Source organism: Camellia sinensis, chromosome 4 (genome assembly GCF_055761805.1).
Source record: "Camellia sinensis isolate YWXY chromosome 4, ASM5576180v1, whole genome shotgun sequence".
NCBI lineage: Eukaryota > Viridiplantae > Streptophyta > Magnoliopsida > Ericales > Theaceae > Camellia > Camellia sinensis.
The window spans coordinates 50,918,799-50,942,843 of record NC_138964.1 but is presented as its reverse complement, the minus strand read 5'-3'; the positions used below and the strand labels follow the sequence as shown (position 1 = coordinate 50,942,843).

At 39.6% G+C, this 24,045-nt stretch overlaps 1 protein-coding gene across 2 annotated transcripts; it reads right to left on the bottom strand.

Moving 5' to 3' along the window:
- Window positions 1-3,911: 3,911 nt before the first annotated feature.
- Window positions 3,912-7,464, bottom strand: LOC145824628 (uncharacterized). Of its 2 annotated transcripts, none has more exons than XM_082924851.1 (4): window positions 7,309-7,464; window positions 6,325-6,444; window positions 6,156-6,234; window positions 3,912-4,519 (listed from the first exon to the last, which is right to left on the bottom strand). In XM_082924851.1, exons 1-4 carry the CDS (start codon window positions 7,362-7,364, stop codon window positions 4,325-4,327), a joined length of 450 nt encoding a protein of 149 aa, XP_082780977.1. In that variant the 5' UTR covers window positions 7,365-7,464; the 3' UTR covers window positions 3,912-4,324. The 2 variants fall into 2 exon arrangements, with proteins under 2 accessions (XP_082780977.1, XP_082780978.1); XM_082924852.1 differs by having other exon boundaries at window positions 7,305-7,433.
- Between the last annotated feature and the right edge of the window lie 16,581 nt (window positions 7,465-24,045).

The following is a 24,045-nucleotide window of genomic DNA, read 5'->3' as shown; positions in this document are numbered from 1 at the left end:
AGTTACAAATAACATATCAAAGAAGCAACCTTCCATGATGAATCAATTATCAGTCTTTCTAAAGTCTTTTGTTATAAGGAACATTGTTAAATGCAGAACAATCATTACTAAATCTGTCATTACTAACATAAAGCTAATGTAACAATCTTTTATTTGTATGCAACATGTATCCAAATTCTATGGCTAAACCAATATCAAAGCCCGATGTGAATAGAAACTATTCTTTTTACCAACTTCCTCATTAATTGTTTGCAAAAACCACTTGAATCATTAGATTGGATATAAAACTATCCCTACTTATTAATGTCTGTCAGTGCCATTTCATTGAAGATATTAGAACATGTGAGAAAAATAATAGCCAAAATAAAGTTCAATCACAAAAGGAAATATGTAGAAATGTATGTTCAATCACAAAAGCAACCTTCCATGATGAATCAATTATCAGTTTTGGGCATATTCGGCTCTAACTCCCAACCAACGGATCCGAATTACATTTCGTTAGTTGTCACAAGTCCTATTTGTCATGGGGAAGCTGCCCATGAGAGTCACACGGTGGTTCGGGGGCTGTTTTGAATTTTCGCCCCCAAACTGCCATTTTTCGAGTAAGTTTTGGGCGTATTCGGCTCTAACTCCCAACCTACGGGTCCGGATTATATTCTGTCAGTTGTCACAAGTCCTATTTGTCATAGGAAAGCTGCCCGTGAGAGTCACATGGTAGTTCGGGGGCTGTTTTGATTTTTCGCCTCCGAAACGCCCTTTTTCGATTAAGTTTTGGTCGTATTCGGCTCTAACTCCCAACCTACGGATCCGAATTACATTCCGTCAATTATCACAAGTCCTATTTGTCATGGGGAAGCTGCCCGTGAGAGCCACATGGTGGTTCGGGGGCTATTTTGAATTTTCGGCCCTGAAACGCCCTTTTTAGACTAAGTTTTGGGCGTGTTCGGCTGTAAATCCCAATCTATGGGTTCGAATTACATTCCTTCAGGTTTGACAAGTCTTATTTGTCATGGGGAAGGTGCTCGTGAGAGTCACACGGTGGTTCGGGGGCTGTTTTCAATTTTCGCCCCGAAACGCTTTGTTCGAGTAACGTTTGGGCGTATTCGGCTCTAAATCCCAACCTACGAGTCCGAATTATATTTCGTCAGTTGTCAGAAGTCCTATTTGTCATGGGAAAGCTACCCGTGAGAGTCACATGGTAGTTCGGGGGCTGTTTTGATTTTTCGCCTCCGAAACGCCCTTTTTCGAGTAAGTTTTGGGCGTATTCGGTTCTAAATCCCAACCTACGGGTCCGAATTACATTTCGTCAATTATCACAAGTCGTATTTGTCATGGGGAAGTTGCCGGTGGGATTCACATGGTGGTTCGGGGTCTGTTTTGAATGTTCGCCCCCAAACTGCCCTTTTTCGAGTAAGTTTTGGGCGTATTCGGCTCTAACTCTCAACGTATGGGTCCGGATTATATTCCGTCAGTTGTCACAAGTCCTATTTGTCATGGGGGAGCTGCCCGTGAGAGTCACATGGTGGTTCGGGGGCTGTTTTGATTTTTCGCCTCCGAAACGCCCTTTTTCGAGTAAGGTTAGGGCGTATTCGGCCTTAACTCCCAACCTACGGGTCCAAACACATTCCGTCAGTTGTCACAAGTCCTATTTGTCATAGGGAAGCTGTCTGTGAGAGCCACAAGGTGGTTTGGGGATTGTTTGAATTTTTGCCTCCGGAACGCCTTTTTTTAACCGAGTTTAAGGCGTTTTCGGCTTAAACTCAAAGCCTACAAGTCCGAATTACATTCCGTCAGTTCAATAGCAGAAGATTGGATCAAATCACACACAGGACTGGACTTGCAGCCTAACAGTAAGCTCACCTTAGCATACCAGCAGCCCAGCCCAGAACTTGCAGCCAGATTCTGGCTTGCCATTGTAACAGATCATCTACCCAGCAGATCACCAGCCATCCACCATCAGACCAACAAATTCAAACACACAAAACACCCCACAGGCAGAACCACAGCAGATTGGATCAGATGACACACAGGACTTGACTTGCAGCCTACCAGCAAGCTCACCTTAGCAAACCACCAGCCCAGCCAGTACTTGTTCCAACTCTTTTTTCAAGGATTCAAATAATGTGTATATATTTAACATACTCTCAAGGAGGTGTGAAAAGGGAGCTGCTAGTTGTAAAGATACGAACTAAGGCCCCGTTTGTTTTGGGATATAGAGAGGGTATTGGGACTAGTAATACCAAGGTATTACTAAAGCCCCTGTTTGTTTGCAGAGAAAGCCTTGGGACTATTAGTCCCTTGGTATTGCTAATACCCTTGGAAGGGAGATTGGTAAGGAGGAGGTAGAGATGGTATTAGAAAATAGTGAGGGGATTAGAAATTTTTTTATTTTTTATATATTGGGAATTTTTTTTAAAATATAATGTTTAATTTTTTATATTTTTTTATTTGTTTTATTATTTTATATAAAAATAATTTAACAATTCCTCACTACTAATCCGCTTACTATCAATCCCCTCACTATCAATCCCCTCACTAATAATCCCCTCACTATTAATCCCCTCACTATCAATCCCCTCCATTCTATCTCCCAAAACAAACAGGGCCTAAAGGCCTTTATCGATGCCACCCAACGTCAGACAAGTGATAATTGCTGAGCTCAAAGCTCGTTACTTGAGTTGTTTCAACTCTTATTTCTCCATCACTTTTGTTTTAATTGTGTTCTGAAAATGTCCTCATAGTCGATTTTGTATTTTTAATATACAACTTTAAAAGCCATAATATAAAATTATTTGAATTCTTATTTTGAAAACAGAAGTTCATAAAACAATTTAAGTTTGAAAATATAAATTAAAGCACTCCTGATTGGGAATCAAAAGTTGTGTTTAATAAATAAATTAAACCACACAATGATCAGAAAATAAAAAACCAAACCCAAAACACATGTAAAGTAGGTTCCTGCTGGTTTTGATTTACAAAGTAATTATTTTTTCAGTTGAACATCATCATCACATAAACATTTACACTGTTCTTGAATCTTAGATTAGATTTCTGGGCTAAATTATTTAAGGCACATAAAAAATAAATAAATAAACAAGGCTTTAATAACTGGAAGAAGATATGATGTGAAACAAATCAAGATCAAAAAATTTTGCCACCAACATTGTATAAGTTTATGTAAATAGACAATTTAGAATTCTACAGCTATTTCTCACATCCTCCATACCTATTACAATGCAAAACAGGCCAAAGAATCAACAATACTCTTGAAAAGAAATTTTCCTTCCACTGAGCTACCATCCTCACAAAGTTTCACTTTGCATCATCAGATGACCTAATACCGTGCCGCTTGAAAAATTCTCTAAATCCATATGCACTCTGATCATAGTTGAACTGGTAATTTCCAGGGGCGAAAAAAAAAAAAAGTACAAGTCAGACCACTTCCACTCAATGAAAACAAAAAGAAACAAAACGGGAAAAAATAATCTTGACAGAATCTCTATGATATTATCACAATTTCCTACTGGCCTACCTCATGAAGTTTTGTTTCATGTTCAAAAAATGCAATTGTTTCCTTTCAAAGTGGAGAGAGGAGAAAAAAAGGACAAAAAGTACGGCGATGCTTTTCTTTCATAAGCAACAGCACAATTATTGTAAAATACAGACCAACAATGTCAAGGAGATTAAAAAGAAGAGCTAGATGGGAAGAAACAAGAAAATTAATAAAAACTTCAAATTTCCTATAATGTTGTGTTTTCCACAAGGCACAAATCAATCATCTAAACTGAAATTATTACATAATTGGAGCTCTGCCGGAGGTAGAAAAACATAAAAAGAACATAGGACTATTATATGCTTGCAATGATACATATACATTCATAATACTGCCAAACCACACCCCCTGCAACTGCATTGCTGGGGAAAGAGGGGTGTTGTTGCATTCAGAAGAGAGAAATTAATAAAGCAATACAGAAACCATTCATTTAAAAGAATTTGAAAAAATATATAAAAAAAATGATTCATTTTAAAGACGTGTAAAACAAGTACAAAGACTTCATTTCAATGGTTCTCATTCTTTTAAAATAAATACAAGGAGCAGTGGCATAGTTTGCATCTGAATAAGAGATCCTAGGTTATATCTTCCTCAATTGATCACAGTCCCCTTATCCTTTCAGCATAAAAAGAGGGAAAAATTACAAATGTAAGGAATTGTAAATATTTTTTTATCAAGAAAACACAATAACAAAGAAAACCATTTACAGTTAAGCCAGGGACAGGAAGACAACCAAATTCTAGCAGTCTATACAATATAGAAGAAACACTTTCACCAATTCCAATAATTTGAAGCGAAGTCAGACATGGAGATTTCACCATGTATAGCAGCAACAAGACCTGAAAAAACAATATAAAAATAATATATAGTCAAACCTACTTGCTCTGGGCTATGAAATATTTCAACAAATGGATACTCCTTCCTCTGTCGTGTTATGCAAAATCCAGGATACTTTGGACACTCAACCTGAAAAAGCACCATACAAAAAAAAAAGAAAAAAAAAAGGTAGAAGTTCAATAAGTTAAAAATTTAATGTGGTCATGGATGTAAATTGCTTAACTTAAACACATGTGATGTGCGCACACAGGGTTGTCTGCATGGAGGGAGAGTGGTAGGAAGGAAGAAATACATACTAAAAAATCTGGAATTGTATACCTTCATTGAACGCAGGCATGCATTTTTACAAATAAAACAAAACAAAAAGGACTATGATGGTATAATATAACACAAACCTTCCCTAATATCCTCATTTATGTGTAGCTCTCGGCCATCCACTCGCATCCTACTAATCTGATTAACCCTCCGATGAGCATTTGCCATTCGATGGAAGAATTTTGTATTCCGATCCCCATCCTTCAATCACAAATATCTAGACTTTTGACAAAAGTATTCCTCCCCATACGGGATATATGAACAAAATCTTGTTTAGCCGCCTTCTTACGGATACCGTCATCAATAGACAGCCCATCTTGAACCTCTAGCTCATCCAAAGATTGAAGTAAAGACACCACCGCTACTTTTTGGCCCTCTAGCCGACCAAACTTATAATGTGTTTCAAGTGTCTAACAGATGGACATGTGTGTTCCCTAAGTGTTCGAAGCATGTATGGGTCTAATTTTTAAAAAATAAATAAAAAAATAGTATTAATCATTATGATGTGTGTCCAACACATGTCGGGAAGTGTCTTGTGAGTGTATCATGTTCAAACTTGTGATGTGTTTCAAGCATGTCTAACGTGTGCGTTCCCTATTCGAAGCATATCTGGGTCTAATTTTTTTTTTTTTTTAAAAGGAAAATAGTATTATTCATTATGATGTGTGTCTAACACATGTTGGGAAGTGTCCAATGAGTATCATTGTTGGACATGACATGGACACACATTTTCTTCGAAGTGTTTGTGCTTGTTAAACTAGTAGCAAAGCACAATTTTTTTTTTTTTGTTTTTGTTTTGTGAGGAGAGGGGGGGGTGTTACAAAAGCACAAAATCAAACTGGATATGAGCATGTTGGGATAAATAGTAGCATTACATGACAAAATAAGAGGCAAACTCATCTACGGAAAGTTAGAAACTGTGCATTGGACATGACATGGACACACATTTTCTTCGAAGTGTTTGTGCTTGTTAGACTAGTAGCAAAGCACAATTTTTTTTGTTTTTGTTTTGTGAGGAGGGGGGGGGTGTTACAAAAGCACAAAATCAAACTGGATATGAGCATGTTGGGATAAATAGTAGCATTACATGACAAAATAAGAGACAAACTCATCTACGGAAAGTTAGAAACTGCGCATCTGAAAGATAAGATGCAAGAAATTCATCTAAGATGATTTCTCCATTTGATAGTCAGACCAGTGAACGCACAGTACCCCAATGGAAGAGTAATAGTGAATACACTGTTCCCCAATGGAAGAGTAATTTGATCTAAGGGAAGGTGCCACAAGGACAAGAAGAAGCTCAAAACGAATGTTGGTTAAGGATGGAAGAAAGGAGATAAGATAACTACCTTGGTTTAGCAAGGGAATATGGATTGCAAAAAATTAATCGCAAAAGATGGATTCATGTAGCTAACTAAGGCAAGTTGAGATAAGATGACTTGCTTCTTACACGCATAAATTTAACACGTGGATAAAATTCAGCAGCTGCTTCCTCCAGTACTTTGTCAAGATATTTAGTGTAATTACCCCTGCACCACCCCAAATAAGTTGATTTACCAGAGAGTCAGTTCAATGAACATAGGACAACAAAAATGAGGAAAGTACTGGTCCCAAATCACCTGATTGTAAACGCAACAACCACAGGGTATCCTTTATGTAGAAGCTGAACAAACTCACGCTCGGAAGTAAAATGAATAACTCGTGATGGCCCAAGATCCTTTGGATAACCGGTGTAATACCTTTGAATGTTCATTAAAACATGAAGGTGAGAGAAGAGGTCTTTCAATAAAACAAGAAGAATGTGATCAAATAGTGCACACCAAGACTACGTCTAAAAAGCGGGTACGTATCCATGTGACACTTCTATTAAGAAGCTCCTTCCCCATCACATTCGTACTCTATTAGAATTTAGTGGTTACGAGAAATAAATATTCATCTTCATCACAAACAAAAACACTCATGGGGAGGAATGAGGATCATGTCCATGGTCCATGTTTGTTGCACACCAACACTAGTACCACGCATCTAGGTCCTCATTGGAAAGAATCAAACCTAAAAGCATCCAACACCTCAAAATGATTACTTTTCTTCAAAGGGGCCATATCAGGACATGGTTAGCATATAATTGCATCAGAAAAAAAGAAAATAGAAACTCAATAAATTTTTCAAGCCTGCCATCTCTAGAAATAGAAGATAGAAAAATATCACGTTTTCAACAGTAAAAAAAGGTTGGGGAGGTGTTTATTTCCCTAACACATCAAACTCTAAAAAAACCAAATAAGAGAGGTCCATATCAGTTACACAACATAAAAGTAGAAAAAATAGAAAAGAAAGTGTTTCTAACTTTAAGATACCAATTCCAGAAGAAAGCATCACAAAATGTGATAACCACTTTAGAATATGCTTATCCTAGCGTTTAAAGAATCAATCATATTTGAATTCAGTGTGTTAAAAAAAAAAAAAAAAAAAAAAAAAAAAGCACTTGCCCAAAATATATGATAAAAAAAACAAAAAAAAAAAAGAAAACAGGAGCGAAACATGATTATGGATATGAGCAACACAATATGCATATAAAGGTATCAAAAATTATGACACATACATACTTGCATGTTGCACGAAGATGACTCATCATTCGATCAAAAACCGGTGACTCTGCCATTTGACGCAATCACAGAAATGGCGCCAAACCCTGCTTCTCAAAGGTCCTGTGACAAAAATTAGTTTAAAAAAAATCCTGTTTTCCAACCAGGAAAGGATTATTAATGACAATGATACAATGCCCTCCAATATATTCAAATTGCTAACGTGCGGTGGACTTTGAAAGTGTTTCAAGAAAATAACTTGAATGTGTTTTCGTTACTAAAATATTAGAATTTAGTGGGGGCGGATTTTGATTGTGTTTCAAGAAAATAACATTTTCTTTATAATAAATTTTTTACACTATGTTTGGGAACTTAGGAAAAGAAAAGAAATCATTACATAAGTTATGAGAGAAAAGAATAGAAAAATGATTTTTCTCCACTCTTTTTTGGTTGAACTACATAAAAGAAAAGAATTTTTTTTTTTAGATATTTCACGTTATATTATCAAAATAACTTTTTATATAAGAGGCCAGTTTTTTAATTTTTTCTATATCTAAATGGGCAGTTTTTGGTATTATAAAATTTAGTGATTTATTGGAGATTTTATTTTTTATTTATTTTTTCACTCCCAATCTCTCCAAATTCAAAATGTGGGTTATTATAAAAATGAGTTTCTCTTCATTTATACTAACTTCTCTACTTTTCACTTATCCAAACAAACAGTTAGATAAAAGTGGTGTTGAGATACTAAGGCTAGGTTGCAAAGTATATAAAGAGGGGTGTTGAGATGTATGTATTCTATTCCTCCAAATTGAATAAAGGAAAAATGGCACAAAAGGATGCTTAAAGGAACATTTGTGTTTACATTTCTCATTTTTTGGCAAGAAGTGAAATGACAATATACGGATATTCTCAGACGTAAGAGATTGATGTTTCCATGTTCTGTGCTCTAATAGAAAGCAAAATGACAAAACACAATGCGTGATTAAAACGATGCTTAAAGGAACACCGAAACGATGTTTTGTGTTTACATTTCTCATTTTTGGCAAGAAGTGATATGACAATATTCCGGATACTCTTAGAAGTAAGAGTTTGATGTTTCAATTTTCTATGCTCTAATAGAAAACAAATGACAAGACGCAATTTAGCCTTCAGTAATAAATTTAATGTTTCAATCCACTTCTAAGAAATTTAGCCTTTAGAAGTAAGAGTTTGATGTTTCAATCCACTTCTAAGAAATTTAGCCTTCAGTAAGGGCCCATTAACAGACAGAGTGTAAACTCCAGTTTGTTTTGCTCGGAAAAAATTCAAGAAGAACACAAAAACAATAATATAGTCTAATTAAAAACTCTTAATTTTCCTTTGCAAGACCTAAGCTACAGTTGTTTGCTGAGTTTTTTTTTTTTTTTTTTTTTTTTTTTTTTCAAGTTGGTTTAGGCATATTATCAAACACATGGTGAACAATAGATGGAAGCCAAAACATCTCAATCTCTTAGTCAAAGGTTTTAAGTATTTTGTGTTCAATCTCTCTTGATATTGTGGTCATGTTGTCTATGTTCTTCAGGTTCTCTCTTTGCAGCAAAAACCATAGTTAATCCTTCTCACGATATGAGTTTCGCAATCCTTCTACTATATATACAAACGTGAAAGGGGCACTTTGAAGAATGGGAAGCAAGAATCGATACAGGAAATGGGGGTTAACAAAAGGGGATTTCGAAGAAGGGAATCAAAACAACAATCAAAGCAAACAAACATAAAAAACCTAAACCTAATATTTTCCTATTTTTATAAACAAACCCAGTGAGTTCACAAACGTGAACTCACAGTTTCAAAGAAAGGGATTGCGGTCTAGGGTTTCATACAATGGACATGGACAAAGGGGGAGAGAAAAAAGTTGCAGAGAGAGAGAGAGAGAGAGAGAGAGAGAGAGAGAGACATACCTTCAGGCGAAGTCGAGTGTGGGTCGTCTTCGCAGGGATGGCCTTCGAGAGATGGTCTTCGAGGGCGAAGAGGAGGGTCTGCGTGCTGTCTCAAAAACAGAGGGGTTTGGAAAAAAAACTGAAAAATTTTGAAAAAAAAGGTAACCGGTTGAAGGGGTTGCCAATATTCTTAATCAAATTATTCAGTGACTGAGATTCATTTGTAAAAATCTAATGGTTTAAAATAAATGTGTATATGATGTGCACATCTTATTGAGGTGCACATCTTAACAGCTCCCTATATATATATATATATATTTGAGGCTCAGATCTATGTATGATCAGGCGAGAATCCGGATTTGCCATGGCCGCAACAGCGGTTACCCGTGAGAGAAGAAAGAAATGGGAACCCATATCTCTATCTCTCACTGACCCACCGAGTTGCCCGGCCAAGAAACGGGTCGGGTTCTCAGTGCCCGACTCATGTGCTCAGAAGAAATTAATCGTCACAGCCTCTCTTTGTTTCGCCGGAGACAGCGCTCCCAGAGGGTTGAGTTTTTGTGCTGTCATCGACAGCCTCAAACCCCATCGGAAGGACTGCCAATTATTATTATTATTTTATTTTCTTTGGATGTTTTTTGGGTGCAAATAGAATTACCAGCGAGAAGAAGACGGAGAAGATCCAATCTTCCACTCGCAAACACACACACATACACAGAGAGAGAGAGAGGGCTGTTGATTTGGTAGGTGAAATCATCGGCTCCAATGATCTTTGATCTGTGTGAGAGAAAGAGAGATCATCTTTTTGTGTTGTAGAGAGGGGCAACCACCCTCAAAAACATCCCAATCTCTCTGCTGGGAGCCTCATTCATTTTTCCAGCGTAAACCCTGGCTGATGTCTCAATGCCATTTATTTGTAGTGCATCATCATCAAAGATTACTTTTCTATCTTTTATTCAACTTTCAGCTATATTATAAATTCATAATTATAACTTCGTGATTTAAATTTATTTTACATATAATTTCATATTATATAAATTTAATCTCTATTACATAATCACTCATTTGATGATCATTTCAGAGGGGGGACCAATCGTGATGAGGTGAATGTTGTGAGGATGTAGGGTAATTTAGATATTGGGGTAGACATATTACTACGGAAGGACTTAGAGTAATGTTAGGAGCTTTAAAGAAATTATTAAACTTTTTATTAAACATTTATACAGACGTGGGATCTATATTCATATCTGTTCTGTTTGGTAAGGTTTATTTTTAGTTTATTTCAGTTTTTACCTTAATTTAAATTATTTTGATGTGTTTGGTTTAACTTAACAATACAGCTTATAACTTTTTGTAAGTCAAAAATCAACTTATTCTTTGAGTGGGGGAGGAGAAGCTTAATTTATAAGTCAAAAATCAGCTTATGTTCACAGTTATAAGCTATAAGCTATTAAGCTATTAAGCTATAAGTTATAGGCCCTATTTGGTAGAGCTTATTTCAGCTTTTAACTTAATTTAAGCTATTTTAATGTGTTTGGCTCAGCTTAACAATACAGTTTATAACTTTTTGTAAGTAAAAAATCAACTTATTCTTTGAATGGAGGAGGAGAAACTTATTTATAAGTCAAAAATCAACTTATGTTCACAGTTATAAGCTATAAGCTGTTAAGATATAAAGTATAATCACTTTCCCATAACTCTACCAAACGGGTCATTATCTCATATTCATATGAAAATTTTTAGTAAAAAATTTAATAATTTTCTTAAAATTTCTAGCATTTTTCGAGGAGGAAAATGGTAAAAGTGAAAGCACTAATGAGGCAAAAGTGATGGAATTAATGTTCAAGTTTTGTGTTTTAATTGATATTTTTATTCTTTTTTTTTATATGGCATAATTTTTTTATTTTGTTAATTTAAAAAATTTAGATTAAGAGTTCATTTGGCATGTTAATGTAAAAGCATTACTGAAGAAGACAAAAAAATCATATAAAAAATTCAAAAAAAATTTACCTATTTACTTTTGAGTAATCATCTAAAAGTTTTATTTACAAATATTATAATAACTTAGATCTTATCTTACATTTTTTGAACCAATAAGTAATATTTAGTAAAATTAAGAATATTATTTTTTTTTTCAATTTTTAAAACTAAACATTACAAAATTTAAATGATAATTTTCAGATAATTAATTCACTAATTGATAAAAAAGCAAAACATGAGATTAAACGTTTTTGCCCTTCTACTTATTAGTTTGATTCAACTATTTAATAAAATTGAGAATATTATCAGTTTTTTTTTTCCAGTTTTAAAACTGAGAACATTATCAATTTTTTCATTTTTTAAATTTTTTTTCTTCAGTTTTTCACATCAATGTTCCATCATCATGCTCCTTTATAAACACAAAATTTTCAGTTTTGCACAAAAAAATAATTCAATATTTTCAAAAAATTATGTTTTTTTTTTTTTTTTAGCACATAATTTTTTTTTTTTTTTAGTTTTTTCAATTTGAAAGTTGATATTTTAAAGTTTTGAAAAACAAAATAAATGTCAAATTATCATGTTCGTTTATAGATAATCATAAAGATGAACAATCATTGTTTGAAAGGCAACTTCAACTATTAAAAATTTAATGGACTTGAAGGTCCAAAAAATCATAATTAGGACTTAATGAAGTACAAGTTCATAAATTAAGATTTATGTATAAATGCTACTTTACTTTTTGCATGTATTTTCGTAAGAAAATTAAAAAGTTATTCTTAAACACTTTCTAAACTTTATCTCATATTTTAGCTATAAAAAATAGGGTACTTGGTTCGTAAATCCAATTTTAAATTTTGTTTGACTAGAAGTCTAGCCGCTCAAGTATTTTGTTCATAAGGACAAACGTAAATAAAATGACCAAAATACCCTGTCTAAATATATATATATATATATATATGCTATATACACAAACCAAACTCTCACAACCCCCACAAGCCATTTACTCTCTCGCTCTACTCTCCGCTTCGTCACTCCATTGCACTGATAGCCGTTGTCCACCCCTCACCCTCCACCTCATCCGCGCATCCGCCTCACCTGCTGCTTCTGATAGTTAACAAATGACGCCACGCCGGAATTCTTGAATTGTAATTGCACCGTGATGTTCAGCAGCAATAACAAAAATTGAATTGATATTTGGAAAAATAAAAGGTTTGCAAAAGTAATAGATAATGGAGAGATATTGTAAATATTGTGCTTGGGTTGCAATGTATGTTTTTTTCATGGTTGGGAATCACATATATATTAGTATACAAAAGTATACGTTAGAAATTGTCTTCCTAAAAATCAGATTGTGGGGGTTGTTTCACACACCCATATATGTATATAAGTTAGAAAACAAATTCTCTCAGATTATTTGTTTCACTCACCCAAATCTTTAACCATTTATCCATATTACAACAACTCCTTTTTATTAGGAGATAATAACCACACTACCCCCATCCACATACACATCTCATATTAAGTAGGAGAACACTTAATACTGGTTTGACCAAATCAAACTACTTGGTCAATCACACCTATTATATTTTCTATAAATGAAGGAAAAAAAACTAAAAAACCAAATGTTAATCAAATATAATAATAAATTAAAACATTATATATATGAACAAATTAATAAATAAAATATTGAGGGCTATTTGGCCACTCAATCCAACATCTCCCACTTGGCCAATAGACCGAGATATTCTCAATCATTTTTAATCCCCATCGCATTCACATGTTTTCTAAAATCATTTGCTACAATAGCTTTTGTTAGGGGATTTGCAATCATTTCTTTAGAAGAAATATAATGTATAGCAATCTCATTTTTTTGAAAATATCAACAACATAATGATATTGACGATCTATGTGTTTTCCTCTTGAGCCAATCTCACCATTTTTTATGGTATTTATAGCAGCTTGGTTGTCACACATTATAGCTATGGGCTTCTTGGATATTTCTTTTATTTTTAAATCATCAAGAAATCTCTTAATCCAAACAGCTTCAGAAGTTGCATTACTACATGCTATGTATTCTGTTTCCATTGTACTTTTAGCCACACATGATTGTTTTCTACTACACCATGAAATTGAACCTCCACCTAAGAGGAATACATGACCTGATGTGGATTTTCCATTATCAATGTCTCCAGAAAAATCAGCATCTAAATAACCAATGACTTCTAAATTTTCATTACTATATTGATAGGTTAGTTTGTAATCTTTAGTGCCGTAAATATATCTTAAAATTCTTTTAACAGCTACCCAATGCAATTCTCTGGGATTACTTTGGTATCTACTAACCACACTTATAGCATAACTAAGATCAGGCCTAGTATATAACATTGCATACATAATACTTCCAATAGGTTGAGCAAAAGGCTTATTTTCCATATTTTGTTTTTCTTCTTCACTTTTTGGGCTCTTTTTTTTTTTTTTTTTTTTGAGATAAGATTGTTTGCTTATGGATAGATGAATCAATGGGATTTGAACTTTCCATATTAAATCTTTTCAAAATATTGTTCTTGAGATAATTTTAATGTCTTTGATTTTCTATCTCTAATTATTTGTATTCCTAATACAAATGATGCCTCACCCATGTCTTTTATTTCAAATTGACTATTTAGAAAATTCTTAATCTCTTCAATCGATGCAATATTATTACCAGCAATTAAAATATCATCTAGATACAAAAATAAAATAATAAAATTACTCCCACTATTCCAATAATATACACAACGATCATATTCATTTGCTTTAAATCCGTACGTAGTTATAGCATTATGGAAAGTGTAATACCACTGTTTAGATGATTGTTTAAGTCCATATAATGATTTCTTAAGTTTGTACACTTTATGTTCTTGGCCTTCAACTTTATAACCATTTGGTTGTACTGAGAGGGTAATTTATACATAAATTGGGCCGAGCTGGATAAATGGGCCGTTCTTTGGGCCACAGTAAGAAGGGCTGGATGAAAGGGGCTTGTAGTTAGCCTGGTCCCAGTGAGCCCTATTGATATCCCGGTCCCAAAGAGCCCTCTTGTTATCCCGGTCCGAAAGAGCCTTGAAGTTAGTCCGGTCTAAGGAAGCTTTGCAGTCAGCACTGGTCACCATACTCAAAGTTAGCCCGGTCATAGCGTAGTATGGTTAGCTCAGTCAAGACCTTGCTATTTGCTAGCTCGGTCTAAGCGTACCACGGTTTGTACAAGAGGAACTGAGGTAAGGGCAGTGAAAGGAAGAACCAAACTAGATATAGTTCGGTCTACCCTGCTGCTCAACATAGCCAGGCTTACCTCGGTCATATTGACATCCAACCATGGTAAAGCCATCTCACTTGACTTAAGCAGTGACGGGGGTGTTAAAAGATAAGCATTATCTTTCAGGAGTATGACTCCTAGGAGGACTCTACATAGAGGAGTAATAGTCCTACTAGGATTGTGCCACGCGGAACCTATAAAAGCTCACAACATCACCTACGGAGAGGTAACATAACCTTGATTCCCGAATACACAGAGCTTTTGTCTATTTGTCTATTTCTGCTGACTTAGGCATCGAAGAGGTATCCGGCACACACCCGCCGGCTAGCTCACGTTTGTGTTTTCAGGGAGTAAAGCGACGTCGTACGGAGGAGCGCAATCTTGATCAACAGGATTATACGAGAAGGTTTATTTCTTTCCCATACAATTGGCGCCGTCTGTGGGAATATTAGACAAAGAACAAAACCTCTTGATCAAGTTTCCCTCGCTAATTGAATGGCGCACAACGAAGATTTACCGCAGTCCGCCATCGACGGACAAACCCTAGAGGGGGGTGGGAGGCGTGAAGAATTGCCCTCTATCCCTCCCATGGCGGACTTAGAGCGCCAACGACAAAATCCCCAGAGGGATGCAAGGGGGAGGTGGAACAACAGCCCAGGTCGCTATCGCTCACAAAGTCCTGAAAGGCAAAGGCGAAGAATCAACCCTCAAGCTTTAGAGGATCGCGTAAAAGAGCAAGATGAACTAATAAGGAAGATGGCGGCGGACATCGAGGCCATGAAGTGCCAGATCAAGGGAAAAGGGGTGGCGACAGGAGAGGGGCGCAAGGGCACTACGCCTCCTCGCCACTCAGAAGATCATACTAGACACACCACGCCATCGCAAGCAGAAAGTAGAAGCCTCCGGACAGGCGACACTCAATCAAGGACTTCCAGAACTCGTTACTCCAGGTCTGAGAGAACGAGATCATTGAGGTCTTACACTGAGGGAAGTACCTATCGGCCTTCACATACGCACCAGACATCATCCAGGCAAATGGAGTTGCCTAGATCGTCCGACTTACGAACTGTGCTTGAAGAAATGGCGCGACAGAAGGAGGATGCCAGGGCACGCGACCCGCACAGAGTTTCAGCCCTTCAGCGGTTAGCTCCTCGGACGCATGGAAGCGTCGAGGTTGGAATGTCAATATCGCACCTTGCCTACGAACCAATAGATAAAGTGTTGGCAAGACTACATAGCTCGCCGTTCGTTCCAGCGATTGAGAATGCACAATTACCCTCAGGCTTCATCCAGCCTAAATTTACCACGTACGAAGGGAAGACAGACCCTTACATGCACCTAAGCCACTTTCGCCAGGTTATGGCAGTATACCGGCGGAACGAAGCTTTGATGTGCATCCTATTCCCATCCAGCCTTGGCGACCTAGGTTTAACCTGGTTCGAAAGGCTACCAGAAGGCAGCATAGCCTCTTGGGCGCAATTAGCGGAGGTGTTCGTGACAAGATTCAGAACGAACACCAAGACGCCAGTGGAGATCGACCAGCTTCTCTCAATAGACATGGGCAACAAGGAGACATTAAGATCCTACAATAGTCGCTACTGGGAGACCTTTAACCAGATTGGGGATTGCCCTACCAATCTCGCCATCGCGCAGTACAAAAGAGGTCTTCCAGTCGAGAACTGGCTGAGGTACTCAATCACCATGACGCCACCCCTCACAATGGAGGCCTTAATGGAAAGGGTGCACCAGCACATTCGGGTGGAGGAGGATGATGCCCGTGCTAAAATGAAGTCTGGTACAACCACAATGCCAGATAAAAAGACCTCAGCAAAGGTCAATATGGTAGAGCGTCCGAGCAGAAACGGACGAGGCAGATGGGACAACGAGGAGGACCGAGATAAAAGATGGCTGAGAATCCGCACTGCCATTACCACGGTATTCAAAAAACCAATCTATTAGATTCTAAGCGAGATACGCGATGAACCTTTCGTCAGATGGCCAGCTAAGCTAGGAGAGGCTCAGAAGGACTACGACGAAAGATCACGGTGCACCTTCCATAAAGAAAAGGGGCACCGCACTGAAAATTGCACACTATTGAGACAGCATCTAGAGGAGTTGGTGGCAGCCGGTCACCTGGACAAGTACATTGAAGGAGGGGCATAGCCAACCCCCTAAAATGAAAACCACCCGAACGAAATGCCAATTGATGCCCCACCTCAAGGCGTGATCAACGTAATCCATTGGGTATTCGAACCTGAGCGAATATGCGAGCTCAGGGGCATGATAAAGAAGGCTGAGCACTTAAGGGAGGTACTAAGCGCCCAACCTACCATCAAAAAGGGGAGAACAGAAGCCACGAACGTCATATCTTTTTCAGATAGAGACTTGGCAAGGATATACCGCCCTCACAATGATGCACTGGTCGTCACTCTCCGAGTCAAGGATTTTGACGTCAAGCGAATTTTGATTGACCAAGGGAGCTCATGTGTGATAATGTACTACGAAACATTCAAACAATTGAAACTAGAAAACAAAGACTTGGCACCTACTGTATCTTCCCTGATCGGATTCAACTCAATGCCAGAATGGCCAGTTGGCAATATAATCCTCCCAATCAGAGCAGGAAGCGTAACGAAACAAGTAGAATTCTGGGTATTGAAAGTCTCTTCCACTTACAACATAATCTTGGGAAGAACATGGCTGCATGCCATGAAATCAGTAGCATCATCCTACCATCAAGTAATGCGGTTCCCCAACGAAGCCGGAGTAATTGAAGAGGTCTTTGGAGACCAAATTATGTCCAAGCAATGCTTCGTCACTGTAAATGGCAGCCGCGCTGCCAAAGGATTTGTTCAGATGGTGGAAGAACCTGAAAGCAATGAATTGTTTGTGGATGTTGGCAAAGCCGCTGAGCAGAAGGCAGTGGAAGACTTAGTACAGGTAAGAATAGATGAAAAGAACCCGGATAAGTTCTTTTTGCTTGGCTCATCTATGTCCAGCACTGAAAGAATAGAGGTCATGGAATTCCTGATCTCTAACACCGAAGTGTTCGCCTGGACGCCATACGACATGCCAAGCATTGACCCAAGCTTCATCTGTCACCAATTGAATGTCCACCCAATCGCCAGACCAATCATTCAGCTCATTCGCAGATCGGCACTCCACCACGCCGAGATAGTGGCGGAAAAAGTAGAAAACCTGCTAGAAGCAGGAGCTATCAGAAAGGTGCACTACCCCAGATGGATCTCCAATACAGTCGTGGTGCCAAAGAAGAATGGCAAATGGCGTGTCTGCGTCGACTACAAAACAGTCAACAAGGCATGCCCAAAAAACAGCTTCCCCCTCCAGCGGATAGACCAACTGGTAGACCTAACAGCGGGGCACAACCGGCTTAGCTTTCTTGACGCGTACAGAGGCTACCATCAAATCGCTATGTATGAACCAGACCAGGAGGTCACATCTTTTACCACACCAAGAGGACTATACTGCTACAAGGTCATGCCCTTTGGCCTAAAGAATGCAGAGGCAACATTCCAACGGATGGTCACCATGATGTTTGAACCATTGTTAGGCAGAACAATGGAAGCTTACATCGACGACATGGTGGTCAAGAGCAAGGATGAGAACGACCATCTCAAGGACCTAGGTGAGATGTTTCAGATCCTTAAGAAGCACAAGTTATGCCTCAATGCGTCTAAGTGTGCATTCGGAGTAGGATCTGGCAAATTCCTAGGCTTCTTGGTGACCAACCGGGGTATAAAAGCAAACCCCTCTCAAATCAAAGTAATTCAAGATCTGGAGAGGCCAAACACAGTAAAAGAAGTGCAGTATCTCACCGGCATGGCAGCTACACTCAACCGATTCATAAGCCGATCGTCAGACAAACTACGACCATTTTTTCAAGCATTAAAAGCCAAGTTCGAGTGGGACGAAGAATACGACCGCGCTCTGGAAAGCTTGAAAGAGTACATGTCTTCTCCACCACTGCTTGTGACCCCAATACCTAGAGAAGAACTCTTTCTGTACCTAGCAGTTTCACAGCACGCAATCAGCGCAGTGTTGGTCCGAGCAGAAGGAATCCAACATCTGCCCATCTTTTATGTCAGCAAGACATTACTAGGCGCCGAAACAAGGTACTTGCCACTGGAAAAACTGGCCTTGGCCTTGATGATGGCCTCAAGGAAGTTGTCGCACTACTTTCATGCCCACACCATAGTCGTCCTCACAGCTTTTCCATTAAAAGCTTTGTTTGAGTGGGCGAACTTTTCTGGGCGAATCTTAAAGTGGGCAGTAGAGTTGGGACAATTCGGCATCAAGTTTCAACCAAGAACCGCGATAAAGGCTCAAGCTTTGGCAGACTTTGTCGCAGAATTCACCCCAGGAAGTCATCATATCTGCCCAGTCGACCTGACTGAAACAACCGAACTAGGGATGGAAGTTGACGCCGGAATAATGCAACCCCTGGGACAGGTTACCCAGACAGGACGCAAGACAGACCAGAGTAAAGTGGGGGAGGAAGAAGCAAACCATGCTACACCAAGTCAAGACTCACCAGCAAATAAAGACTTGGTACAATCAGATAACGATGGGCGAACAGCAAGCATGGACTTTGAAAAAAACACCAGCAACATTCTTGATCCCAAGACATCATCTGATCCCTCCACTTGCTGGAAACTGTTCGTTGGAGAGATGTGGAAGCTCTTCGTGGATGGAGCATCGAACAGGCATAGTGCAGGACTAGGCATAGTCCTCATCTCACCAGATGGCCTTGTGGTGGAGCAAGCAGTCAACCTCGGCTTCCCAGCATCAAACAAGGAGGCAAAGTATGAAGCACTTTTAGCAGGACTGAAATCAGCATTCTACATGAAGGCAACTGAGGTAATGGTCTACAATGACTCACAGCTGGTGGTAAACCAAATTTCAGGAGACTACGAGGCAAAAGATGACAGGATGGCTAAGTACCAAGAGTTAGTGAGAAAAGAGATCAAGAAATTTGAAGTAGTGCAGATAGAGCAGATCGACAGGAAAGAAAACAGTAGAGTAGACGAACTAGCAGGCTTTGCTTCAATGGCAGATACATCCATCCCACATCCATTACTAATCGACTACTTACCAAGACCAAGCATTGAAGAACCTGAAGTGGAAGAAGTATGTTGAGTGGAACTCAGCCCTTCATGGATGGATCCCATCATAGCATTTTTAAAAGACGGCGTCCTACCGAAAGAGAAGAAAGAGGCCAACAAAATAAGAGCAAAGTCGCAGCGATTTTGGCTCTCCCCATCAATGGCCTTGTACAAGAAATCCTTCACAGGACCTTATCTAAAGTGTGTCCATCCCAACAAAGTTAAAGCGTTCTTGTTTGAGATACACGAAGGCGTATGCGGAAGCCACCAAGGAGGGGGATCATTAGCTTACAGAGCCATTTCGTAAGGATATTGGTGGCCATACATGCAAGCAGATTCAAAGAAGTATGTAAAGAGGTGTGAGAAATGTCAAAAGTTCGCACACCAAATACATCAGCCAGCCAGAGAACTTCTACCATTAACTAGCCCATGGCCCTTCGCAATGTGGGGCTTGGACATAGTCGGACCACTTCCAGCAACACCTGGCAACAGAAAGTTCTTTCTCGCAGCAATAGACTACATCACAAAGTGGGTGGAGGCAGAAGCACTAGCATCAATAAAAGAGAAAGATGTGAAGAAATTTTTCTGGCAAAATATCATCACACGGTTCGGCATACCCAAGGCACTAATATCAGACAATGGCACTCAGTTCGACGGCAAAATTTTTAGAGGCTTTTGTGAGGAGTACAAGATAGAATTCTACAACTCTACACCGGCATACCCCCAAGCAAATGGCCAGGCGAAAGCATCAAACAAGGTCGTCTTGGATGGATTAAAGAAAATGTTAGAGAAAGCAAAAGGCAAGTGAGCAGAAGAACTTCCTCATGTTTTATGGGCTTACCGTACCACGCCTCGACGATCAACCGGAGAAACACCCTTTTCCTTGGCCTATGCAATGGAAGCAGTAATCCCACTAGAAATGGGCCTCCCCATAATTAGAAGTAAGAATTTTGATCCAGACTTAAATGGAGAAGCCATAGCATTAGAGCTCGACCTTGCGGAAGAAAGAAGAGAACGAGCACTGGTTCACATTGCCTCGTACCAACAAGAGTTATCCAGAACATACAACAAAACAGTACATCCAAGGCAATTCAAGGTTGGAGATTGGGTACTACGCAAAGTAATGGGAAACACCCTAGTACCCGGAGACGGCAAGTTAGGGCCCAACTGGGAAGGACCTTACAAAATGGTCGGATTAGCAGGCAAAGGGGCATACCACTTGGAAGATGAGGACAGTAAAGCCATCCCCAGGCCATGGAACACTGCCAATCTCAAACTATTTTTAGCTTTTTCTCTTTAGTATTTGTAATTTTCTTTTTTTCTTTCTCAATAAAACAAGTAGTTTCTTTTCAGCATAGTTGTTTTCTTCGGTAAAATATTATTTTAGTGAGTTAGGAGCACTGTAAGCATAGTTGGCCGGAATAACCAACTTTGCATTCTCTTCAGCTAAGATCAGGATCAGTGCTGAAGAAGTTGGCTAGAAAAATCAACACCGCTCTTAAGCCCAGGATAAGGATCCAGGCTGCAGAACGTTTGGCTGGAAAAACCAAACATTTTACTCTAGGTTGGCAGGAATAACCAACTTAGAGGTTGGCTAGAAAAACCAACACCCCTCCTAAGCCCAGGATAAGGATCCAGGCTGCAGGACGTTTGGCTGGAAAAACCAAACACTTTACTCTGGGGTTGGCTGAAAAAAACCAACTTAAAAGTTGGCTGGAATAACCAACACCCCTCTTAAGCCCAGGATAAGGATCCAGGCTGCAGGAAGTTTGGCTGGAAAAACCAAACACTTAGTCCTTTTCAGCCGAGATAAGGAATCAGGCTGAAGCGGGATTGGCTGGAAAAACCAACACTTTGTACTCTTCAACTGAGATAAGGATCTTGGCAGAAGAGTGATTGGCTGGAAAAACCAACACTTATTGTTCTTCAGCCGAGATAATAATCTAGGCTGAAGAGGTTGGCAACTATGGCTTGATAGATTGCAAAGTTAAAACCGAGATAAGTATCTCGGCCAAGAGAATGTTCAGGTTTCAGTAAGAAAGCAAGTACAAGCATGGAAATAAACCAAGATAACAGTTGGAACAAAAGAGATTTCATTGATCATGCAAAATCAAAGTACAAGGAGATGGGGCCCTAGCCCGGTTGCAATTCTTGTCCAAAAACGGAAAGAAGAAAAATACAAAATCAGGCAAATAGGTCGTCAAGATCAGCATCCAGTTCAACTCGAAGCCCAGTTTCAGTCGGGAGCAGAGTTCTAGTCGTGAGCACGGTCTCAATTGAGAGCACGGTTTCAGTTGGTAGCTCGTCAGTCAGATCTTCCACCGTTGGCTCCGCCCGAGCTGACTGATTGGCAGGATCATTAACGATCGGGGTATCGTTGGGCACGGTTTCTTCATCATCTGAAGCTTCGAGAAATTGTTGCTGAGTGGTAGCAGCATACTCTGCCAGTGAGCTCGGTATGAAGTATGGAGGAGGATTGAAGACCTCGGTCTCAAGCCCATAACCGAGCTGCACCACAGCACCGCTCCACCCGCATTTGAAGAACAGGTCCTTCGCTGCTTCACACTACTTGATGTACAGGGCTTCGCCCTCTTTAAAACCGCGGTCTTCCGCGTCCTCCAGCTTCTTCTCAAGCTTTGTTATTTCGGCACTCTTTTTTCCTTCAAGCTTGGCTAACTCGCGCAAGTATTTGTCTTTCATCACGGCGAGGGCCTTTTGTTTATCAGCATCAGCTGAGGTAACTAGCCCAGCGAGATGCGTTACCGCGGTCTCTAGCTCTGCCACGTTCTGCTGGGACACTTTCAGCTCGGCCGCCTTTTCATTTGCCTCGGCCATGCCTTACCTGGTAGTTTTTCGAAGTTCCAACACTCGCTTGTGAGCGATGTGGATTTTCTATATGGCCTGCAAAAGGATGGTAAGACACTTTTTTAATATAACCGAGCTGAAAGTTGGAAAAATTTCTTTAGAAAAAATAAAGTAAAAGGGCAACTTACCAGCACCATGGATTTTGTGGACGAGCGAAGGGCCTTCAGCTCGGTCAGGTGGTCGTGGTGCCTCATGTCGGCTAGAAGGCAAACACCTTTAGCCAGGTTGAATACCATCAGGTGGTCTTTTTCTGCGACCACTGAGTCAGAATCCGTGATAGCACGGTTCTGAAAGGTGATTTTTGGAGCCCACTAGGAGGAGGTAGCTCGATTAGAGCGCTCCGGTTGTGAGCTCGATGGAGAGCTTGGCGGAGTTGTTTGTGGAACCACGGTTTCGTCTTCATCAACGAGGCGTGACTCGGTTGTGGAAGTCCGAGCACGCTTGCTTGGCCGCAATGACGAAGGCTGGTGGGTTGGCAGAGCTACCACGGTTTCTTGAGTTTGACCGGCTGACGGTACCTCGGTCGGATTTGTTTCGGTCAGAAGGGCTCGCACGGCTCTCTTCTTAGCCATCTCTTGTTCGGTGGTTAGTGGGATAAGATTGATTTGGGACAAGGATGGGTCTGGTTCAGGAGAGGCTTCTAACAAGAAGTCAGTGACCTTGGACTTTCGCCTACTGCTGTATTTATACGTCGGTTCAAAATTCAATAGCTCGGCCCAGCCTCTGGTAGGATATCGTAGCGCGGCACAAAGAGTGGCTAAGTTGGGATAGTTGTACTGTGACTTGAGAAAGTTCAAATCTGCATAAAAGAAGAAAGACGGGTTAGTCCGGTTCAGAATATTAAGACCGAGGTAAAAGAAAAGCGTGGAATTCAGCCGAGGTAACCCTACCGGCTACACCCTTGTTCCAATTTATTCTATGGCCTGGGATCTGGGCTTGGTGGTCTTCAAAATTTCCAGATACCCAGAAAAAATCATCATCGTTCACGTCTTTATCCGGAGTATCCTTTATTATTTTTTCACGCCGGTGCCTTATTCGTAAGTAGTAAACCCAGCCATCTTCGGCCGATCCTATGGAACATTGATGAAAGAGCTCGGCTAGGCCGAGGTTAAGGCCAGCCCGGTGGTTTAGCGCGGCAATGCCGTTTATTATACGGTAGGAATTGGTAGAAAGTTGGGTAGGGCAGAGTTTGGTTTGCCTAAGGAATTCACAGAGGATGGGCTGTACAGGGAAACGTAGACCGCACTCTACGATTGAAATAACATTAAAAGGGACAAAGCCTTGCTTTCCCCAAGGAACGGTTTTTGGTTCGGCCAGGAAGAGGTGGACATCATCTGGAATTTGGTAGTCCTTACGAAATTCGGCTATGGCCCCTGGTGAGTTTACTAAAAATCTATAATTCCCCATTTGTGGTTTAAGTTATATGCAGATTAAACTGGGTGTAAGCTCGGTCGAAGAATGGTGCTGAGTAGCTCGGTTGAGCGCTCAAAGGAGTGCCTGGGCAACCTAAGTCTGCAAAGTGAAAAACAAAGGTGTTAAGCACAGATCGTTGGACCGTGCTAAAAGAAATAAAGGC